The sequence below is a fragment of the Dipodomys spectabilis genome, unplaced genomic scaffold, assembly GCF_019054845.1.
Source record: "Dipodomys spectabilis isolate Male_0828 unplaced genomic scaffold, ASM1905484v1 ptg000095l, whole genome shotgun sequence".
Taxonomy (NCBI): Eukaryota; Metazoa; Chordata; class Mammalia; order Rodentia; family Heteromyidae; genus Dipodomys; species Dipodomys spectabilis.
The window spans coordinates 47,326,295-47,349,931 of record NW_024870772.1 but is presented as its reverse complement, the minus strand read 5'-3'; the positions used below and the strand labels follow the sequence as shown (position 1 = coordinate 47,349,931).

General features: G+C 45.7%; 1 protein-coding gene across 1 annotated transcript in view; it reads right to left on the bottom strand.

The window, feature by feature from the left end:
- Gmps (guanine monophosphate synthase) overlaps positions 1 to 21,935 on the bottom strand; it is a 43,284-nt gene extending 21,349 nt beyond the window's left edge. Inside the window, exons 1-3 of the mRNA XM_042685539.1 lie at positions 21,664 to 21,935; positions 3,076 to 3,257; positions 1,535 to 1,649 (exon numbers count right to left, since the gene is read on the bottom strand). Of these exons, the coding sequence (XP_042541473.1) occupies positions 1,535 to 1,649; positions 3,076 to 3,257; positions 21,664 to 21,690 (324 nt within the window). The 5' untranslated portion in view covers positions 21,691 to 21,935. The remainder of the gene's footprint in view (positions 1 to 1,534; positions 1,650 to 3,075; positions 3,258 to 21,663) is intronic.
- Positions 21,936 to 23,637: the final 1,702 nt, after the last annotated feature.

Here is a 23,637-nt window from a genome sequence, read left to right as displayed (position 1 = left end):
ACTCCTTCTAGGCTCTACTTAGGCACAATGAAGGTTTGAGTTATGTCTAGCCATAAAGAAACCTGCTAAGTATTTCCCAAATGCAAGACTTCAGACATAAAACTTTTTCTGCAGCAACTTAGGAACACTGCTAGAGTCTAAGTAGTTCCTTTGCCTCCAGTCTCGTCCATTTTCTAGTCCACATTCTAGAAATTCTCCAATGTGATCTACTAAAATGCGAGAGTAACTGTGTTAGCCTATGAATATATTCTTCACAGGCTCTTCAGTATCTACAGCAGGGATTTTTAAGTTTTTCTGTGATAGAAAAGAGTGAATAAATATTTTCACCTCATAACTCTCTAACTGGGTCTGTGGCAACAAACTACTTCCAATTATAGCTCAAAAGCATCCACAGACAATACTGACAGGAATCAATTTGTTGATATTTATATTATACTAAAATATTTATAGACAATAAAATTTGAATGTCATCACATGCCACAAAAATTTTCGTTTGCAGTTCATGGAAAATGCATAGTAGGCCATACCTGGCATGCAGATCCCTAGTCTACAGGATAAAGTTCAAATCCTTCACATTATCAAACACAAGACTTGTCACTACAAACTTCATCCAATTTCCATTTCGATTCTCATCTTTCCCGTCATTCTCTCTTTAAAACATTCACAGAAGTATTCTAGAAACACATGTTCTCTCCCAAATTTCTGTCAGCATAAGGCAGGACAGTCATTCATATGCACTTAATGAACACTGGATGCTTTTTTCATCCTCAATGAACCTACTGCACTTCTGCCCCAATAAATTTGTAGTTCACAATTAGATAACCTAAACAGTTTTAACTCTAAACATAATTTAAGAGTCTACACAGTCTACCTTCTTTCTACAAAGCCAATGGCTTTGAAAGGCAAATATGTCCTGAACACAGTGACTCATGCCTGTAAAAGATAGGAGGACTGAAGTCTGAGGCCAGTGAGATCCTATCTCAAACAACAAGGCAGTGCTACACATCACTAATATCTATGTGTGAGGCAGAGGTAGGAAGACATTAGTATGAGCAAAAGCAAAAGCTAACAACCCTACCTGAAAGATAAGTAAAAAGAGGTAAGGATATGGCTCAAGTGGTACAGTGTGCTTGCCTAGCAAGCAAACACCTTGAGATCAACCTCTATACTACAAAGGAATAGGGAGGGAAATATTAATAATGACATTCTACTTGTTTGACAGATCTTGAATATTCAACATTAAAGTAAGCTAGAAAGCCAAAAGCTAGAGTACAACACAAAATGCTACTGAGGATACGCAACATCAACTCTTATTTTAAGCCCTGGACAATGTTTTGTTACAGGAAATACCCAGTTACTCCTTACCATGGATTCCCTATAACAGATCTGTTCTGTCCTACGAGTACAGCAATTCACACAGTTATGTACAAACATCTCACTAAAAATCTAAATAGACTAAAGAGAGACTACAATGCAGCATGAGTTTCAAAAAACATCAATGTAAGTCATCAGAGCACATCTTCGTTCAGTGTACCTGCATGCCATAGCAGATTCCAAGAACAGGCTTGCCAATCGTGAATATTGCTGGATCAAACCAGGGGGCATCTTCAGCATACACAGAATTGGGTCCTCCAGAGATGATAACAGCACTGTGCATGAAAAGAAGAGTCAGAAAGGACTTCTAAGTGTTCCTCTTAAACAACTTTTTTATTGTGTGTGTGTGTGTGTGTGTGTGTGTGTGTGTGTGTGTGTGTGTGTGTGTGTGTGTGTGTGTGTGTGTGTGTGTGTGTGTGTGTGTGTGTGTCAGTTTTAGGGCTTGAACTCTAGGTCTGGATGCTGTCCCTGAGCTCAAGGCGAGCGCTCTACCACTTGAGCCAAGCATCACTTCCAGTTTTCTGGTGGTTAATTGCAAATAAGAGTCTCATGGACTTTCCTACCCATGTTGACTTTGAACTGAGTTCCTCAGCTCTCAGCCTCCTGCATAGCTAGTATTACAGGTGCCCGGCTAACAACTTTATTCTTGAACCTCTTAATACCCTAAATAAGCCTCCCATTGAGCCCCTACACCCTATTCTCATCAGTCAGGCAGTATTGTAAGTTAGCTGATTTAGAAACTAAAAAACCGTCTTTGGCTTAGGTGCAAACTCACGTCTATCTTCCTCACCTGCCTCCTGACATTCTTACTTGGTTCTCAAAAATTACACTCAAGTTTAAAACAGTTTAATAACAGGAACAGTGTGTTTAAAATAGGAATAGAAAATGTGTATTTCTGGATTTTCTATAGATAAAAATCTGACAACATACTAGGTTTTCCCAGATACTTCTGTTGCTTTTGGTTTATCTTTGAGTTAGTGTATGAAAGGCCTACCCTGGCCTGGAATTCTACATGCCTCAGTCTTTGGAGTGTTAAGACTACAGATATGTACCATCACAATCAATAAGAGAGTTGAGAAATACAACACTTTAGAGACAAGTCTCTTGGGACAAGAAGTAAAAGAGACTATTATAGACCAGATTTCTTCTCTGAGGTGTCCTAGCCAACTATCTGTACATTTTCCTTCAATTTAATGCTTTATCGTGAATAAATAACCTCACTAACTACATCTAACTCTGACCCACACATAAAATAGCAAGTAAGTTGTACAACAACAACAACAAAAATCATGGTAATATCTTGGCACTGGAGTTCATGCCTATAATCCTAGCTACTCAGGAAGCTGAGATCTTAGGACTGCAGTTCAAAGCCAGCCTAAGAAGGAAAGTCCATGAGATTCCTATCTCCAATTAACTACTCTAAAAGCCAGAAGTAGAGCGAGAAGTGGCTCAAGTGGGATAATGTTAGCCTTGAGCAAAATAGCTCAAGTACAGTGCCTAAGCCCCGAATTCAAGTCCTAGCCTAAGCCCCGAATTCAAGTCCTAGGACTGAAAATAAAATTATGGTAACTTTTACTGAAAACTTTGTATTTCTTGTAAACATGACTGCATAAATTTCATAGAAAATTCAGTCTTCAAGTATATTAATAGTAAGTCAGATATCCCACAATCTAAACTTAATCTCCTCATACAAAAGCATACCGGAATCCTTGTTCTTTGATGGCAAATGCGGGTGTTTCCAAAGGAAAGATCTCAGACTGCACAAACAGCTCTCTCACTCTTCGGTCTATGACTTTTCCATACTGAGCACCAGCATCCAGAATGACAACAGCTCCCTCATAGTGGTGACAACCATCCTTAAGGTCTCCTCCAGCACTCTCCAGCTGCAAGTTGTTAATACAACACAAATGATCATGCAAGTGTTAATATAGCACAAATCACAAAACAGCTACATACAGAATGGAACCACGGCCAGCTCCAGAAACACACAGCCAACTAGGAAGTTTGTCACCAGTTTATAACATGTGTCTTATAGGGAAGACTGTAAGCATGTACACATGGACTAAGTGGAACCAAGCATCCCTTAACCAGCATGCATATGGAGTGTGGTGGGGCACTAAGTGCAGCAAGGTGAATGAACTCAGTTGTCTCTACCCTGGCTCCATTTCTCTCTTCATTCCTTCCACACTTCCTTTCCTTTCATGTGTGTATGCATTTCAAATTTTACATAAGGAAAAGCATTAAAAATGTGTGTGCACTTCTGAAATCCTCTTAAGAGAATATACAACCAAATACAATTCATTTTAGCCCACTTGTGTAGGAATTCAAGAGTACATGTGTGCAGGATAACATACACCAAAATACAGGCTAAATTTTTCTTTCTTTGTAGTATTCAAAGTATTCTAAACTTTATAGTAGAACTATTTTTAGAGGCATCACTCATAAAAATCTGAATTTTTTTTAAAAAAAGGGTATTGGGCAGGTCTATAATCAAACCTACTAAAGAGGCTCAGACCAAGGCCAGGCTAGGCAGGAAAACTCAGCTGAGACTCTTACCTCCAACTAACCAGCAAAATAGAATGACTCAATAGTCTTTTTACATAAATAAAACTTTAAATGTAGTTGACCGTCACAGTTGTTTGCTTCGTGTAGTAAATGTGTGAAATGCCTTTAGGAAATGTTTTTAGTGTTTGTTTTTTTTTTAATCAGTCGTAGGGCTTGAATTCTGAGCCTGTGCGCTGTTCCTCAGCTCTTCACCTCAAGGCAAGCAGTCTACCAGCTGAGCAACTGCACCACTTCTGGTTTTCTGGTGGTTAATTGGAGATAAGAGTGTATCAGGGACTTTCCTCCCTGGACTGGCTTTAAACCACGATCCTCAGATCTCAGCCTCTTGTGTTAGCTAGGATTACAGGCATGAGCCACAGCTGCCCAGAAGGAAATGGCATTTATACCCAAGAAAACTCCAGAAGCCATGGGCCTCCCTGTGATACAATAACACATAACACTGGATCTCTACTTTGTCAACTGTTCCTTGGTGCCTGAATTATCATCATTGACTTTTATGTGCTGGTCTTATTTCAATACACATGTTGAGATGTTACACATCACATACTCATGAAGCTAAGGCAAAAGGTGACAAGTTCAAGGTCAGCCTGGGCTACATTACAATTCAAATAATCATATCCTAATCAAAAGTCCATAAAAGAACACAAACAAAAGCTCTAATTACTTAATTCATTTGATTTTATCTCACCCTCTAATCGGACTGTGGAATGCATACATATTTACTGGAATTGCTTCAATTAACTGCTGTTATGAGTTTTCTTCAACAAGTTTAGGAAACACAGATCTATTGACATAGAGTACTATCTAGCCACTGTCATTGCTCTGGTTAACAACTGTGCTAGAAGAGAAAACAATTGATCCTAATGATACTTCACAGCAGGTGTCTTCTACTTCTGATTAGAATGTTTTCATCTTTTGACTAAGCAGACATTTCTCCTGGGTTTTCAGCCACCCAGATCATCTTCTCCATGTTCACATGGGCTCAAGTCCTATGGGTGAAGAACAATGCGAGGGCATGATCTCAATCAGTGAACAGGAAGCAGTTTGGCTCTAACTCAGATAAGTTAGATAGTTCCATACCCTCACCCCAGAACATGTTTATATTTACAAATACTAGCCATGGAATCAGCTGCAGATATCTGCCTTCTCAGAGAATCTAAACACAGTTCTAGTTACTGCAATCTATACATTATAAAAACATAGTTAGAAAATAAAACCATGCCTGATGCCAGTGGCTCATGCCTGTAATCCTAGGAGGCTAAGATCTAAGGATTGTGGTTCAAGCCAGTCTGGGCAGAAAAGTCTGGGAGACTCTAATCTCCAATTTACCCCCCAAAACCTCAAAGTAGTGATGTGGCTCAAAGTGGTAGAGTACTAGCCTTGAGTGAAAAGCTTAGGGACATTACCCAGGCGGAATTTAAGTCCCATGACCAAAAGAAAACCATGTTTCTCTTCCAGGTTGTGTCACAATTTCTGATCCAGTTTTAAACCCATGTTATAAGACTAAAAACAGTGTATATGGGCACAATGTTACTTTGAGGACACAATAAATACTAGTAATGTAACCACTTCTAACTTAAATGACTAAACTGGAGGCTCACGCCTGTAATCCTAGCTACTCAGGAGGCTGAGATCTGAGGATCACAGTTGGAAGCCAGCCTGGAAGAAAAGTCTCCGTGTGACTCATCTCCAATTAACCACTCAAAAACTGGAAGTGGCACTGTGGTAGAGTACCAGCCTTGAGCACAAACAGGCTCAGGGACAGCACCCAGGCCCTGAGTTCAAGCCTCACAACTGACAAAAAAAATTAAAAATGACCTAAGAAACTCTGACAATGTTAGCTAAAGTCAAGAGACACTATTTGCCTCCCATGATGTAGCCCAAGGCCGGCCTGGAGGTTGAAGTCCTCCTGTTTCAGAATATGGGAAGTGCAGACATGCACCACCATACACAGATTGTAAAGTCCCTAAATAAGTGCTTTATCATAACCAGTTTCTCCTATCCGGTAATGAACACTATCCAACTCTGGGACGGTTATCCATGAGCAAGTGTAAAGCCAGTGCTAACGTGCATACTTCTACAAGTTGGCAGAACATTTAGTTGTAATTTGTGTCACAATACTACCACAGGAAGGCAAGGCTCTGAACTGCATGCAGTCCAACAGTTTCTGCACAGGCTTTTCACACTGACCTTGCTTCCTCACCAACCAAAATTTACTCTTTGAACCAGAAATGTGTCTTCTGAAGGTGAATGCAAGCATGCACACGAGTCTAACCTGTTGTCATGAACAAGGATCAAAAGTTCTTTGTAAAAATGCAAAGAGATGAGCCAGGTGCCAGTGACTCACACCTATAATCCTAGCTACTCAGGAGGCGGAGATCTGAGGATCACAGTTCAAAGCCAGCCCGGGCAGGAAAGTCTGCGAGACTCTGATCTCCAATAAACCACTAGAAAACCCGAAGTGAGGCTGTGGCTCAAGTGGTAGAGTGCTCGCCTTGAGTTGAAGAGAGTAGGGACAGCACCCAAGCCCAGAGTTCAAGCCCCAGGACCAACAAAAAAAAAAAACTTTAACACCCAAGTTTTACCTTACTTTCTTTAGTTCAATGTCCAAAAAGCAATTATATAATTATATAGCAATTTTGTAATAATCCCCCCATACACACACACACACACACACACACACACACACACACACGCACACACACACACACACACAAACACACGCACACACACGCACATACTTCTATTTGGGAATAAATTTAATCCAAGTGAAGAATCTCTACAGCAAAAATTACAAAACACTAAGAAGTTGATGCAGATTCAAGAATTTTTTTTTAAAAAATTAACATGTACAAAGACACTAGTTCAATAACAAATATGGTTGTGGGGGGGAGGGAATCCCACGTCACAGATGAGAAAAAAAAATCAATAAAAGTGTCATATGGTACACAAAGCACTAACAGACTAAATATCAATGACATTCTTCAAAATACTAGGGGGCAAAAGATCCTAAAATCCATATGGAACCAACAAAAAAAATTTTTTAATGGAACAGTACCTTCGACGTCTATACTACAAAGCTATCAGACTTGAAACAGGGTGCAGGGGACAAAAACAGACATACAGACTATAAGAACAGATAAAAGCCTACAAGTACATTCATGTACCTAGAGCCAACTAATTTTTTGAGAAGACTCACTGGGGATAAAAGCCGTTCAGTAATTGGTACTGGGGAAACTAGATATCCACACCTGAATGAAACTGGACACCATCTCTTACCAGTTAAAGCAATCAACTCAAAATGGGTTAGACCAGAAACTGTAAAGCTACTGTAAAAACACAAAGAAAGGAGAAAGCTTCAGAGCACTGGCATGATAACAAGGATATTCTAGGACAAGAACCCAAAGCACTGGAATCAAAAGCAAAACAAACAAATGAGATTTCATCAAACTAAAATGTTCTGCATAGCAAAAGAAAAAAAAAGACAATCTGAGTGAACAAACAACCTACAGTATAGGAGACAGACCATCTGACAGAGTTCAGATCCAGAACATATAAGAAACTCCAGCGGGGGGCTGGTGGCTCATGCCTGTAATCCTAGCTACTCAGGAGGCTGAGATCTAAGGATCTCGGTTCAAAGCTAGCCCAGGCAGGAAAGTCCGTGAAACTCTTATCTCCAATAAACCACTAGAAAACCAGAAGTAGTGCTGTAGCTCACGTGGTAGAGCGCTAGCCTTGAGCTGAAGAGCTGAGGGACAGCGCTTAGGCCCAGAGTTCAAGCCCCACGACCGACCAAAAAAAAAAAAAACTCCAAAAACCAAATAGACAAAATAACAAAAAAAAAAAAAAAAGAAAGAAAGAAATATTTATAGGTACATAATACAGAACAGTGGTTGGAGGCATAGTTCAGCTGTAGAACTCTAGCTAACAAGCAAAGGTGTCAGGTACCAAATAGAAAAGGAAAAGAAAATACAGGACAGAACAAAACATTTATTAAACATGTGCTGAGTGGCTTGTTACAGACTCATAATAGGTATGGGAACCAAAATCAGGAGCAGTGGGGCTAGGGATGTGGCTTAGTGGTAGAGTGCTTGCCTGGCATGAAGCCCTGGGTTCAAGTCCTCAGTACCAAATAAACAGAAAAAAGTCAGAAGTGGTGCTGTGGCTCAAGTGGTACAGTGCTAGCCTTGAGCAAAAGAAGCTCAGGGATAGTGCACAGGACCTGAGTTCAAGCCTCGGGACTGGTAAAAAACAAAAACAAAATAAGAGTTAATACTAAATGTTAATGGTGCATTATCTGAAACAGAAATCCAAAATTACCATTTACAATATATAGATATTTCCAAATAGATATTTCTAAAAATAATACATGCTAGAAGCCAAAAAGTAAGAAAACATGTTCAACATCACTAATCATCAAGAAAGAAAATAAAGCAAAAAAGCCATCATCTCACTCTAGTAAGAATGGTTATTACCAAAAAGAGTACAAACAAGCACTGGGAGGCATTTGAAGAAAAGGAAACTACTGTACACAGGTGGGAAGATAAACTGATACAGCCATTATGGAAAAGTGGACTTTCCACAATCTCACTGCTGAGCACAGAGCCAAAGGAATGCAAAGTATTATGAAGAGAATTTGCCCTCCCATGTTGAAATAATAACAGCATGCCACTGCACCATAAGGTGACTGTAGATAGACTAATGCTTTGTGTATTTCAAGAAAAAGATTTTTGATGATTTTATTATAAATGATGTTTGAAGGGATATGTTTAAACTGATTAAATATTATACAACATACTCAAGTAGTGAGACATCACGGGTACCATATACACAATACAAATGCACATTCTTTTACTTTTATGTAATATGCTATATTAGTTTAAACATAAACTTTAAAAGACAATGTTACAGCCGGGCATCGGTGGCTCACGCCTATAACTCTAGCTACTCAGGAGGCTGAGATCTAAGGATGACAGTTTAAAGCCAGCCTAGGCAGGAAAGTCCCTGAGATTCTTATCTCCAATAAACCACCAAAAAACCAAAGTGGCACTGTGGCTTTAAGTGGTAGAATGCTTGTCTTGACTGAAGAGCTAAGGGACAGCACCCAGACCGAGAGTTCAAGCCCCATGACTGACCCAAAAAAAGAAAAAAGAAAAAAACCAAAAAGCCAGCCACTGGTGGCTCACGCCTGTAATACTAGCTACTCAGGAGGCTGAGAGAACTGAGGACCACAGTTCAAAGCCAGCCCAGGCAGGAAAGTCTGTGAGACTCTTATCTCCAATAAACCACTAGAAAACCGGAAGTGGCGCTGTGGCTCAAGTGGTAGAGCGCTGGCCTTGGCCTGAAGAGCTAAACGACAGCGCCTAAGCCCAGAGTTCAAGCCCCATGACCAACCAAAAAAAAAAAAGATGTTACAGTATATAGAAAGAAGCATAGGATAAAAACTACGCAAAGTGAATAAACTAAGTGATTTGCCCTTCAACTATTCACCTAAAGACTGTCATGCCTACTGCTGTAATATAGCACTCAATTAAACCTTGTTCAAGGGTGTCACAGATGTAACCCAGCACTCAGAATGCTGAAGCAAAAGGATCACAAGTTTGAGGCAGGCCCAGACCACATAGCAAGACCTGTAAAAACAAAGAAGGGTAGGAGGGGCACAATTTGAGGAAAAACTTTATGAGACAACTATGCTCCTTAAAGAGTTGTGCCTCACAAACTAGAGACTGCCTTTGGGGGCCAGGTGTGGTGATTCCTCTAATCCCAGTGCTGGGAAGAATGCTATACAAAGCTGGAACAGATGACAGTTCCTGTCTCAAAGAAACAAAAACAAAAACCTATTTTATCTTCAATAAATGATTTAAGGTGGGAGCAAACCGTCTAAAGATGTTGAACAGTAGAATCTAGTGGCATGTGGAGCACATGGGCAGCAAAGATGGCGCTGGGAGGGGGTTGAGTGGGCAGAGCCTAATTTACTGGAGAGCACATGGCCAGCCAAGATGGCTCTGGGAGGGGGTTGAGTGGGCAGACCCCAATTGATCTTCTGATCAGTGCCTAACCAGCCCGTGAAGGCTCAGGTGAATGATAGGGTGTGACCTTGACAGTGATCGGTTCCTCTTCCTCCCTTACCATACCACCCACCCTTGTTGTCCTTAAAAGGGGCTGCTCTGTTAATAAACGAGTTTTTCTACCTGCTGGATTTGGCTCCCCGCTGTGTCTGATTGTCTCCTGGGCTGAGGGAGGCTAGGGAACGGGCGAGCGCCGCACTTACCTTTCCTCGGACCCCGTCCGTCTTTCGTGGGACCGTGGGACGGACAAAGACCCAACATCTGGCGCCCAACGTGGGGCACGAAAGGAAAAGATACCGGCCGAGGCTAAGCGGTCTCTCGGGGTAAGTGAAACCCTAAATATGGGTAATGCTATATCACAGAAGAAGGAGGAGGAGGCAACATTAGGCCTAGAAGGAGTACAGGAGGACTTGGGAAGTAAAAAGGAAAAGGAAAAGGTCAAATTCAACCGGAACGCACTATCTGTGCATGCAGGGGTGGAGGCAGCTACTCAGGTGCCCCGGACGGTCCTAGGCCCCCTCCCTATTCCCCTGATTGGAAGGGAGGTACGGCGCCCTACGAGACCTGCGAGAGGGACTTGCAAAACCCAGACCCCTACCACATGGAGGGACCAAGGGCTGAGGAAGTAACCTACTCGGAGACCTCTGTAAAGGAAGGGCCACCCAAGAGCCCTGGAAAGGAAGGGCCACCCAAGAGCCCAGACTCTCGGCCACAGGATTCGCTTCCCCAAGTGTATCCGGTCAATGTGGCATCAGGGGCTAACAGGCCCTTGGAATGGTATCCATGGGAAGCTAAGGATCTTAAAGAGCTCCGCAAGGCGGTGGCGGAGGATGGCCCAAACTCTCCCTGGGCCCAGACCACTAGTTCTCAGTTTATTAAATGGTGTGCTTTCTTTAAGGAGGAATGCAGAGTGCGAGCGGAGAGTAACCGGCAGGCTCAACCAGCGATACCTATTACTTACGCCATGCTAGCAGGGAAGGGGGAAGGGTACTCCACCGGCATCCAACAGGCCGCAATACCTGGCCCGTACCGTGACCAGGTGAGGCAGGCAGGACTTGCCGTGTGGTACAAACTGGATGATGGGCCTACTGAGTCCCCCATGGCAGAAGTGAGACAAAAACTGGGTGAGCCTCGACCTGATTTCATAGACCGAGTCCAACAGAGTGTTCACCTCAAGCTGCCGACAGGGAACCTCCGAGATCAGTTTGTAAAGCTGCTGGTCTGGGAAGGGACGAATGCAGACCACCGCATGGCCTGCGCAGGATTGAGAGAGTGTTCCCTGAGCAGATGGGTGGTGGCCTCAAGCACCAGTCCCAATCACTAGCTTTAGCTTTACAGGCTCAGGCATCTACAATGACTGAGGCCATTACTCAGGCGCTGGCAGCCCAGGGCCAAGGAGCCCCAAGGACTTGTTTTGAATGGGGGCAGGAGGGGCACTTTAAGAGAGATTGTTTACAACAATCCCCTGCCAACTGGCCCGTGGGCAAACCGCCCCCTATACCCTACCCCAGGGGCAGGGAGGGATACAAGTTTGATTTAGATGGGAAGTCTTTAAACTTGGGGAGGGGCATCCTCTAGCCCCTTTAACGCAAGGAGGAACCCCCCCTGCTGTGAGGCCCAGGCAGCCTCGTGGCAGGGCGACCCAGGCCCATTGGACCGTCCCCCTGGTGGACGGACTCCGCCCTAAAATGAGTATTCTCATAGGCAGAAAGAGGTTTCACTGTTTAATTGACACTGGGGCAGACCGAACCATACTCAGGGAGGAGGAAGTGACCTTGGACTGGAAGCTTGCACCTGGGCCCCAGATATTGGGGGTAGGGGGCAACTCCCAGACCAAAGAAACGGTTGCCCTTATGACATGGACTAGCCCAGATGGAGAACAGGGAAGGATACGCCCTTTAGTGGCAAAGAACCTCACTGCCAATTTACTAGGGCAAGATATGCTAAGACAAATGGATGCCGTGGTCACTACAGACCATCGAGCATCATGATGATATCCTGGATGGGGAAGAAGCACAAAGGCTTAAACAGGATCTAGAGGGAGTTAAGGAAGGGGACTTTTTTAACTTTCATAATTACAGAGAAGAACATAGGGGACCCGCTCAGGTGCACCCCCAATCCTAAAGGCCACTGCCCCCCAAGTACCTCCCATTAGGTGGAAGCCAGGAAGCCCAATCTGGGTGGAGCAGTGGCCATTGACCAAACCTAAACTTGAAGCCCTCCACCTTCTGGTGGAGGAACAGATAAGCCTCCGGCATATCCGCCCTTCTATAAGTCCTTGGATTTGTTATTCAAAAAGCCTCTGGGGCTTGGCGGATGCTCCAAGATCTACGGAAGGTAAATGAAAGCTAGTAGGAACGCCCCTAAGAGGCATGCCCTGGACTCCTGCTATACCTTCAGAATATACTTTGGTTGTGATTGATATTAAAGATTGTTTTTTTTCTATCCCTCTGCATCCAGATGACTGCGAGAAGTTTGCTTTCTCTATACCTTCTCTTAATTTTTCCCAGCCTGATCCGGAGGTTTGAATGGACGGTGCTGCCACAGGGTATGGCCAATAGTCCAGCCTTCTGTCAACAACACTTGGCCACACTTTTAGGGCCTGTGCTGGGTTCAGATACCTCCCTTGCCTATGCCTACATGGATGATATGATTCTGGGGCACCGAGACCCAAGCTACCTGGAGGGCCTTCTGGCCCAGGTTCTCACCATATTAAAAAAGGGGGGTTTTACCATAGCCCTTAATAAAATTCAAAAGGTAGCTCCTTTTAAGGTGCTCGGGACCCACCTTACCTTGACTCAGGCCAGCCCCCTTAAGCCTTTGCTGGATATTCCAGCCTCTCTAACCTTAACCCAACTTCAGAGTCTTTTAGGGGAAATCAATTGGCTGTTGCCATGGGTTTCTGTCCCTAAAGATAGTCTTGTGCCCTTATTTGCCCTGCTAAAAGACAGGACGCCACAAGAAGTTATTACAATTACAGACAGCCATAGGGCAATATTTTTGCAGTTCCAAAAAGCCCTGGATGAAGTTTCCCTAAAGAGGTATTCTATTAGTGAGCCCATTTCCCTTTGGTTGTTTGCAGGGGTCACATTAATATCTGCAGTTTTAACTCAAAATGGGGAGTCTGCTCCCATTTGGATCCCTGCCAGGAACCTTAAGTTTTTACCCATTTCCTCTATACAGGAGGATGCCCAAGAATAAGCTAACCAACAACAACAACAAAAAGCATGGCCTAGGCTTGTGTTTTAAAGACAAAAGCCAGAAAGACAATTATTAACCATCCCCAAGGGCAACCAGCCCTTGAGAAGCTCTTGTGTTCTCTAACAATTTCAGATGGTGACACTCCAGCTGTTGGTTGCCCTATGGAACCTGCATCAACCTCAACGGGTGACCTGGGCAGTGATCAATGCTGGCAATGCAGAAATCGTCAGGAGCACCACAAGAGAAGCTGTCCCTTCGAGCTGGTGGCCTGACCTTCATTTTGATCACCACCCTATGGACTGTTTAATATTTTTGTAGGAGTTAATTATTTTAATGTTACCTGCTTTAATTGTTCTTCTACTAATTGCTTGTATAGCAGCATTGAATCCATACTTATTGTTAAACAACCACCTTTTGTTATGCTTCCAGTTTAGATTTTGTCCAACCCCACAGGCAAATAGCTGGATTAGAACAATCCTCACCTCTGGATAGCAAAGACTGCTATCCCATCCTTCACTAAGGTTAAAGGACTAGTAGTGACATTTCCTGGCCTGGTAATGCTTTTGCTGATGGTTTTTTCTATGCCTTCCTTGCATTATGAGCTTAGCCAGCCAGTTATCAAGCTCCAAATGAATGAATTTCCTCCCGAGAGGAATCGCAACCAGAGACGGGTAAGAGGGGGTGTCAGTCTGACCAACCTAAGACAGGGCCTTCAGCTTCGCTCTGAAGAAGTTCCCGATGACGGGTAAGGCAGACAAGGCGATCCACCCAACCTAAGACAGGCGGGTTCGCTTCTTTAAGCAAAGACGGGGGGAGATAATGTTGGGAGCAATTGGAGCTGACAGTAAAGCTCAAAGGTCATCTTGACTCCTGTGCTAGCTTAAAGGCACGTACAAGGAACTGGCTTACTTAAAAGACACCAGGTGCCCAGGAATTACTTGAACTGCTTCAGACATTTCTAACTGTGGTGGGACTGATGTTTATTACTGTGCTAGGTGGGTCTGCCATTAAAACAAAAATAAAAGGGGGAATCTGTGGAGCACATGGGCAGCAAAGATGGCGCTGGGAGGGGGTTGAGTGGGCAGAGCCTAATTTACTGGAGAGCACATGGCCAGCCAAGATGGCTCTCTGATCAGTGCCTAACCAGCCCGTGAAGGCTCAGGTGAATGATAGGGTGTGACCTTGACAGTGATTGGTTCCTCTTCCTCCCTTACCATACCACCCACCCTTGTTGTCCTTAAAAGGGGCTGCTCTCTGTTAATAAATGAGTTTCTACCTGCTGGATTTGGCTCCCCGCTGTGTCTGATTGTCTCCTGGGCTGAGGGAGGCTAGGGAACGGGCGAGTGCCGCACTTACCTTTCCTCGGACCCCGTCCGTCTTTAATTTGATCACACCTCTCCAAAGGTATACTATGATCAATGACCACAAAACAATGATGTTTTTCCAAGCTTTTTTGTTTTCTTTAAAGCTGGTCCTGAGGCCTGAACTCAGGGCCTGGGTGCTGTCCCTGAGCTTTTGTGCTCAAGGCTAGTAGGTATTTTACCACTTGACACTTAAGCTACAACAGCTCCACTTTTGCTTTTTTTAAACATAATTTTATTATTAAACTGTTGTATATCACAACTGGCTTTTTTTCTGGGGGGGTCCGAAGGATTGGCCACCATCCTATTGTCCCAGGCCTATACAGACGCCATGCAAAATCCCAGGTATGTGTGAAGTACAGGCAGGGCAATCCACCTAAGCCCAGCTGTAAACATCCCATTGTAGGCCCAAATGAAAGGCCCCCACCTTCCTTGACCTAGTGACTTTTTTATTAACCCCTGCCTCCTTGCTCGGACCTCCTATAAAAACCCAATTCCTCTCCCAACTCTTCGCCACAACCTCCAAACCCGCGGGAAGGTCTGTGTCTCTTGCTGTTCCTCAATAAACAGTCCTCACCTGTTAATGATCGATTCCGGACTATTCCTTTTCCGTTCTCCTCCATTTTCCTTACAGAGATAACTGGAATGAGTTGAAGACTTCCCTGCCCAAGCTGTTTATCTTCAAACTTCAATCTTGGGCTGAGAAGGTGGCTCAGTGGTAGAGTGCTTGCCTCACATGCATGAGGCTCTGGGTTCGATTTCTCAGCACTACATAAGCAGAAAAAGCCAGAAGTGGCACTGTGGCTCAAGTGGTAGAGCGCTAGCCTTGAGCCAAATAGCTGAGGGACAGTGCCCAGGTCCAGAATTCAGGCCCCACAACTGACCAAAACAAAAAAACTCAATCTTTCTAAGTAGCTAGGATAACAGGTGTGAACCACCATTACACCAACTCAGAAATGTATGACATTAAATTTTCAAGACTGTTAGAATAAATCAGCAGTTACATACACTAAGAAAAAAAAATCTTGGGCTGGGAAGTTGGCTCAGTGGTAGAGCACTTGCCTTGCATGCCTGAGGCCCTGGGTTCGATTCCTCAGCACCGCATAAGCAAAAAAGAAAAAAACCGGAAGTGATGCTGTGGCTCAAGTGGTAGAGCGCTAGCCTTGAGCTGAAGAGCTGAGGGACAGTGCCCAGGCCCAGAGTTCAGGCCCCACGACCGGACCCAAAAAAGAAAAAAGAAAAAAAAAATCTTAAAACTTAGCCAAGTTTTAAATATGCATCTCTGAAGAAAATCAGACTTAAAACTAGAATATGTGCTCCATAGTTTAGTGGCAGTAGGGCCCAGTGGGCCGAAGACTGAAAATTTACAGCTGTGTTTCTGGTATTCACCCAGCAGGACATGTGTCTCAGAATTTTTTCCTTGAAGGGGAAATTAAATCTAGAGTGCTAGAAAAGTACTCTACCACTGGACTTCAGCCTCAGCTCCAAACTTTTCACTTTCGAACAAGATATTATTAAGAAAAGCTGCATTAGGGACTGGGAAGGGACTGGAAGCGGAGGGACAGCGCCCAAGCCCAGAGTTCAGGCCCCACGACCAACAACAAGAAAAAAGAATAGCTGCATTAAAGTAGGCTGGGCTGGGCATACTGGAGGGTCACTGTATATTCCCACCTTTTGCCACACTTTAAAAGGGAGTCCTGCGCAACTGCAAACACAGTGAACACAGTTCTGAAAGCCAAATGCAGCTAACACATTACTTGGACAGGGCACTGTACTAGGCATCTTTAACTCTTCCAGTTTCCAGAGTGATGGGAGAAATCTGAGGCTGCAGACACCACCAGCCTCTTACCTATCAGGTGCCCAAAAGTGCCACATGGGCTCCTCAATGGGCAAGTTCCTAGGCCATCATAAGCCAGATAGAGAGGAAACGTAAATTATTTGTACTCAGAAAGCAGATTTAAGCCACAGTGGCTCATGCCTGAGTCCTACCTAAGCAGAAGGCTGACATCCAGAGGATACCAATTTAAGGCCAATCCACCTATCTTCAAAATAACCACTAATAGTCAATGCATATCCTATGAAACTAGAAAAACTAAAGAGAGGGTTTTGTGTGGGAGGGATGGGGGAGAATGATGAAAGGAGTGACATTGATCAAGATGTGCTGTACTTATAAACTAACACGTTGAATGGTAAGGGCTTTCCACAAATACATAAAGATAATAAAAATACAGTAATTTTTTTTTGGGGTCGTCGTGGGGCTTGAACTCTGGACCTGGGCACTGTCCCTCAACTCTTTAGCTCAAGGCTAGTGCTCTACCACTTGAGCCACAGCGCCACTTCCTGTTTTCTGGTGGTTTTATTGGAAATAAGAGTCTCATGAACTTTACTGCCTGGGCTGGCATTCCTATCTCAGCCACCTGAGTAGCTAGGATTACAGGTGTGAGCCACCAGCACTTGGCTAAAAATACAGTAATTTTTTTTTGGGGGGGGGGCAGGGTCTGGTCATAGGGCCTGAATTCTGGGCCTGGGTGCTGTCCCTCAGCTCTTCAGCTCAAAGCTAACGCTCTACCACTTGAGCCACAGCGCCACTTCCGGCTTTTTTCTTTTTGCTTATGTGGTGCTGAGGAATCGAACCCACGGCCTCAGGCATGCAAGGCAAGCGCTCTACCACTGAGCCACCTTCCCAGCCTTACAGTAATTTTTAAAACACTAAAAATTAGAGCTGGGGGTATGGTTCAAATGGCTTGATTCAAATAAGCTTCAACAAGTAAATTTAAAGAAGCTTGAGGCCCTGAGTTTAAACTCAGTATCATGAGAGAGAGAGAGAGAGAGAGAGAGAGAGAGAGAGAGAGAGAGAGATGGGCGGGTTGTATAAAAGTAATTTAAACCCGCCTTCTATAGTTTTGAGTTTTACTTATTTACTATATTATGTAAATCCACAATTATTTACTTCAGTATTTTATCTTGTCAAAATTCCCATAAATTATTTTCCTTACTTCCTTTTACATTCCAGAGTCCCAGTATAACCATAGTCATGCTATCAAAACCAAATACCCACACATTACTATAATGTGTAGATATTAAGTGTTTAGTAGGAACACATTATTATAATGGCTGATCTGAAGAATTTATAAAGACCTAACTTTCTCTAGTTCCCAAAACCACAATTTGAATTCCTGGGGAGTGTCCCCAACAAGAAAACCAACTGCCACAGTACTAACCAGAGCAAAACTATATTTAAACTTACACTGTGCTTCTTGAACAGATACAGCCATGTCTCTAGTACATAAAATGCATGGGGGAAAAAGAATATTATACATAACCCAGAATTATAAAAACAAACACTTTGTGTGACTCAAACTGCTTCAGAATTATGTTCAACCTGAGACCTTCCTTTATTTTAAGCATCTAAACAGAGTTTAGGTTAAAAGAGGCAGGAAAACACAATTTAAGCTGCATTGTAGAAAAATTTTGTTGTCCAGCATAGCAAATAATTTGTTCCTTCCATTTAAAAGCATCCTTGAGAACATAATGCACTAAGAAACCCAAATACACTGGTGACTCACCAGTGCCTTGAGTATCTTCTCACTAGGTACTCAAGAGACAGATCTGAGGATAGTAATTTGAAGCCAGCCAGGAAAGTCCATTAGATTCAGTTCTAATTATCCACCAAAAAGCAGACAGTGGTATAGTGCTAGCCTTGAGCAAACAAACTCAGGGACAGTGCCCAGGCCCTGAGTTTAAGCTCCAGGAGCAGCACCAAAAGAGCAAAGAAAAGGGAAAAAAAAAAGACTGGGCTAGGAAGGTGACTTAGTGGTAAAGACCTGCCTAGCATGCTTGAAGCCTTGGGTTCAATTCCTCAGTACCACATACACAGAAAAAGCCAGAAGTGGTGCTGTGGTTCAAGTGGTAGAGTGCTAGCCTTGAGCAAAAGCAGCTCAGGGACAGAGCCCAGGCCCTGAGTTCAAGCCCCAGGACTGGCAAAAAAAAAAAAAAAAAGACCATTATTTTTAAGTGACAAATTGGACCAATCAAAAGACAGTATCATCTGAGGTTCCTGGATGACTTTCAAAGAACTTTCTAAGAACATACTATAATACCATTCCTTTTTTTGCTTATTAAATAACATTCTTTTTGTCTGCCAAAGATCTTCTATTATAACTGAACATTGTAATGGAACAAAAATCAGAAAAACATCATCTCTGACCTCCAAAAAATTTTCCATAAAAAGTTGTAAGCCGGGCACTGATGGCTCCTAGCTACTCAGGAGGCTGAGATCTGAGGATCAAGGTTCAAAGCCAGCCCGAGCAGGAAAGACCATGAGACTCCTATCTCCAATAAACCACCAGAAAACCGGAAGTGGCGCTGTAGCTCAAGTAGTAGAGTGCTCACCTTGAGCTGAAGAGCTGAGGGACAGTGCCCAGGCCCAGAGTTCAAGCCCATGATGGACAAAAAAAAAAAAAAGGTAAATTCCCCAAGGCATCCCATATAAAAATCCCAGGCTATTTCTACTCAATTCAAAACCTTAAGGTTTTGACATAAGGTGAGCTAGTGGCTCACACCTGTAAATGTAGCTATTCAGGAAGCTGAGATCTGAAAATTGCAGTTGGGAGCCAGCCCCCCGCAGGAAAGTCCATGGTGAGACTCATTACCTCCAATGAACTATTCAGAAAAAGCTGAAAGTGGAGCTGTGGCTCAAGTGATAAAGCACTAGCCTTGAGCAAAAAGAAACTCAGGGATAGCTCTCAGGCCCTGAGAGTTCAAACCCCAATACTGACACTGGCACAATGACACTGATACACACAAACACATATACACACACTTTAAATTTAGGAAGTTCTAAATTTTGAATTAACACTATCAGATACCACTAGAGACTCTATATGACAAACAGTATGTATTTATAAAATATTTATAAAACACCTTGACCCAAGTATGTTGTATCCTGGTCACAATATCTTCAGTAAAGGCAGTGAGGAACAGGTGTTACCTCTACTCCAACCAAAAGAATCCAAGGCCTGGGAACAAATAATGGGAGAGCTGACAAGTAATCCAGAGAACATAATAATACTGCCTTAATAAAAAGTTGTATGTCACATAATAGAAAGGTTTTATGAAGAAGCTAACAGTCTGCTCTCACAGTTAATAAATTAAGACCTTTAAATCACACCGTACCACTTCCTTAACCAAAGTCTCTCCCTTAGATGGCTAATCAAGTAGCTTGGGTGAAACCAATAAAAGGTGGCCGTAATCCAGCTGTGTGGTTTACTTTAAGGAAGCTGGAACAGGAACCTTTTCCAGTTCTAAAATGTGAACAGCACCAATGAAAACAGCCCCAGATGCTTTTACAGTTTTCAGGCACCAGGCAAAAATGAAATGCAGAAATCCTAGCAAGTAAGATGTGCCAGAAACAGGAACCAAAGCCAACCCTTTCCAAACTTTCAACTGTAAACACTGCAGTCCGGGAGGCCCCTGAATGATGGAGGGCAATGGTGGTGGCAGCTGTGGTAATGGCCAGCCATGAAAACACACTCCGACTCAGGTCCAAGCTGGCCCTCTCAGAAACACGGCATTCCAGTTATTTACTGGGAACTCTTACTATACTTGAATCCTGACCTTTCTGCCATCACTTAATTGTGAAAACTCTTCTCAAATACAGTCTTTTTCAGAGCCTGTAGATTAGGCTTGAATACTTCCAATTGGGCAGCTCATCCATCTACTAACAATGAACCACTGAGTTCAAAGGTTCAAATTAAAGGCAAAAAACAGTGCTTTTCGAATCTACTAGTATACAAGGTTACAGAGGCTAGAGGAACTACAGATGTGTCTTTACCATCCTGAGAAAACTCAAGGTTTAAGGTAACTCCTCTGTACAAATACTTACAGATAATTAAAAATGGTAATATGAAAATGAACTATACAATTTAAGAGTGGGGATGGGAGGGGAAAACTGGGAGAACGCAAGGGGTGATACTGTCCAAAAATAAGTGAATTCTTTAGCTGAGTTTTGTAACTGTAACCCCTCTGTACATCACCGTTACAGTTAATAATAGTAAGAGTACAGCAACGCCTCAGACTCTTGACTCACTTGTTGAGTGACTGTTCTTGAAGGATGGCCGAGTACTGAGCAGCCATTCCCAAGAAGGACCCTCCAAGAGACGCCTCAGTGGTCAGAATATTACAACTCCGACTGGAGAAGCAATTCCTGCCCAGAAGCCGAGAAGCCACGAAACCTAAGTTCCCCAAACCGAGTCCACGGCAGCCCTGGACCCACCTGCTCGGGGATCCCGGCTGCCGGCCGCTCCCCGCCCCGGGAGCCCGGGAAGCAAAGGTTAACTCCAGGCCGAGGCCCAGACGCCGACTCCAGGCCGACGGGAGGAGGAAGGTTCGACAGACACGCGGGGTGGGAGGGGAGGGGAGGGAAGCTGTCACCGTCACACGCGCGCGCGCACACACACACATACATACATACGTATATACATACATACATACCTACATATACACATATATACGCCCGCAGTCCCGGGGCTCGGGAGTTCGGGCCGCGGCTCCGTGCGGGGACCCCGAGCGCGGGAAAGCGGATCCCGCACTAGGGAAACGGAGCCGGCAGCGGGTAACGTCGGCTGGACGTTTTCCGCCTCCGCGGGACGGGGTATCAACCCCGGCCCGACCTGGGGGGAGTCGAGGGGGGCGGCGCGCCCACCGGCCCGGGGGTCCCGAGGACCGCACCAGCCTCACCGAGGCCAAGCGGGACCTGGAGGCCGGGCCGCTCGACCCCCGCGGCGCCCCTCCCCCGCAAGCCTGACGGACCCCATGGCCTGGTGTCCCCACGGCGGCTCCCCAAGCCGGACGGATCCCACGACCCGGGGTCCCCACCACCGCCGGAGGAGCGGAGGAAGGGCCCAGAGCCCCGCGCACCCACGTTGGGCCCCCGATGCCCGGCGGTGCGGCCGCAGGGCCCGACGCAGCCCCGGCTCGGGGCGCAGACAAATCAACAAAGCCCGCCACAGCGGAGGGGCCCGCGGCGCGACCGGCGAGACGGGCCGGGGCCCGCGTCCGCCGGGCGGGGAGGCCTGGACCCCGGGGGCACTGACCTTGGAGTCTCCGTTGCAGAGAGCCATAGAGGCCGCGGCGGCCTGAGCGCGGGGCGAGGCGAGGCGGGGCGGGAAGGTGCGGGAGGCTGGCGCTGAGGGCCGAGGCCTGGTCTGGGCGCCGAGCAGCCGGGGCGGAGAGGAGCCAGCCGGCGGCCGTGGGGCGCCGAACCCAAGAGCAGATGCGAGCGGCGGCCCTCACGCGGCCCGTGGGAGAGAAGGGAAGACTAGCCGCGCGCGCTCGCTCGCTCCCGCCTCCGCTTCGGCCTCCGCCACCGCCTCCCGCTTCCGCCCGGGGGTGGAGCCGCACGCAGACCGCGCGGCGAGCGGCCCGCCCTCAGGGGAGGGTCCGAGTGAAGGCCACGCCCCCATAAACGGAAACTGGCGGCCTCGCGCCCCATGACCCCACCCCTCGGGGGAGGAGCCACACCGACCCAGCGCGGCCGAGCGGCTTGCCCTCGGGGGAGGGGCCCGAGTGAGGGCCACGCCCTCACCCACGTGCAGGCCACCACCCCAGTAACGGAAATCCGCGGCCAAGGCCCCGCTCCCCGGCGGGCCGGGTTTTAACAACCCGCGAGGTCGAGAGCCCTCAGGGGAGGGGCGCGAATGTAGGTCCCACTCCCAGAGCCAGGCCACGCCACGCCACTAGTCCACGCCCCCAAGCCCCGAAACTCGCGGCCTCCGGACCCCGCCCCCCGCGCAGGGGCGCCGCTCGCTGGGGGCGCGGCCGCCCTCGGGGGAGGGGCCGAGTGACGGCCCCGCCCCGCGCGAAGCCGCGATGCCGCGAAGCCGCGGTGCCTGGGCCCAGGAGCGGAGCCCCGGGCTGGCTGCGAGTCCGGCCAGTGCGGCCAGCCTGGGGCACCGCCCGGGCTGCACCTGCGCCCGATGGCTGGCCTTCGGGGGCTGGCGTCTTGGCTGCTGGGGTCCGGGGGACCTTGGCCCTGGCTGGGCATCGCTGTGAGATTTGATCCCTTAGGTCTTTTCAAAGCTCGGTAGGGTGCTGGGACTGTGGCTTAGCGGTAGAGTGGAGGCCTAGCACGCTTGAGGCCCTGGGTTCGATTCCTCAGTACCGCACCGAAAAAGCCAGAAATGGCGCCACTGCGTTCAAGCCAGACTTGGAGGGAGGGGAGTTCCATTGAGGGAGCATAGAATAGGGGAAAATGCAGCAGACACAGGAGATATTCATTCATCTACTGCCTTTAAGATTAAGGGACCAAAGTTATTTAGAGGATAATGAGGCCGGAAAAATTGATTCAAAAATTGATGAAGGCAACTCAGAAACAAAGAGCGACTACAGGATGGATGCATTTCTTCCTGAGAGGTTTCTCACCCCCAAGAATTAACATTTGGCAGGATGTATACCTTTCTAAAAGAACTGCTCCCCCAAAACTTAACCTTCTACCCATAATGCAAACGGATACCTTCCTTATCTCAAGGATAAGGATCTGTTTTATGGCAGAATGCATTCTTACCTGGAAAGAATGCCCAGAACATCCAAAAACTCAGAAAATTAAACCAGGAATAACTGGAGCAATGATAAAGCACCTATCTTTGCATAACTTTGGAGTCATATCCCTTGCCTTATTTATAAATTCCCCTAACAGCCAAGGAGCTGTATATCTGTCTCTCCTCCAGAACACCCACACGGTTAGTATGTCTTTGCCTTTCTGTCTGCTTGGTTGCTTCCTTACTCGATAAAGCTCTGCCAAGTTTTCTCACCATGGTGAGAAATTCTTATTCTGTGATCAAATTCAAGGACCCTAAATAAAGAGTCCCTACTTTTAGAGGAAAACTTCACAAACCCTCACCTGTATCCAGTGACACTATGGCACATGGTATTTCCAAAAAGAAAGGAGTTTGGGAGCTGCCACTGGGCCAGGCACTGGGACTGAGCTTTTTCTACAAAGAGTGCTTTTACTACCATTGTTTTGAGAAGAGTAGAGGTTCCCTACCCAGACAAATGTTACATTGGATTTG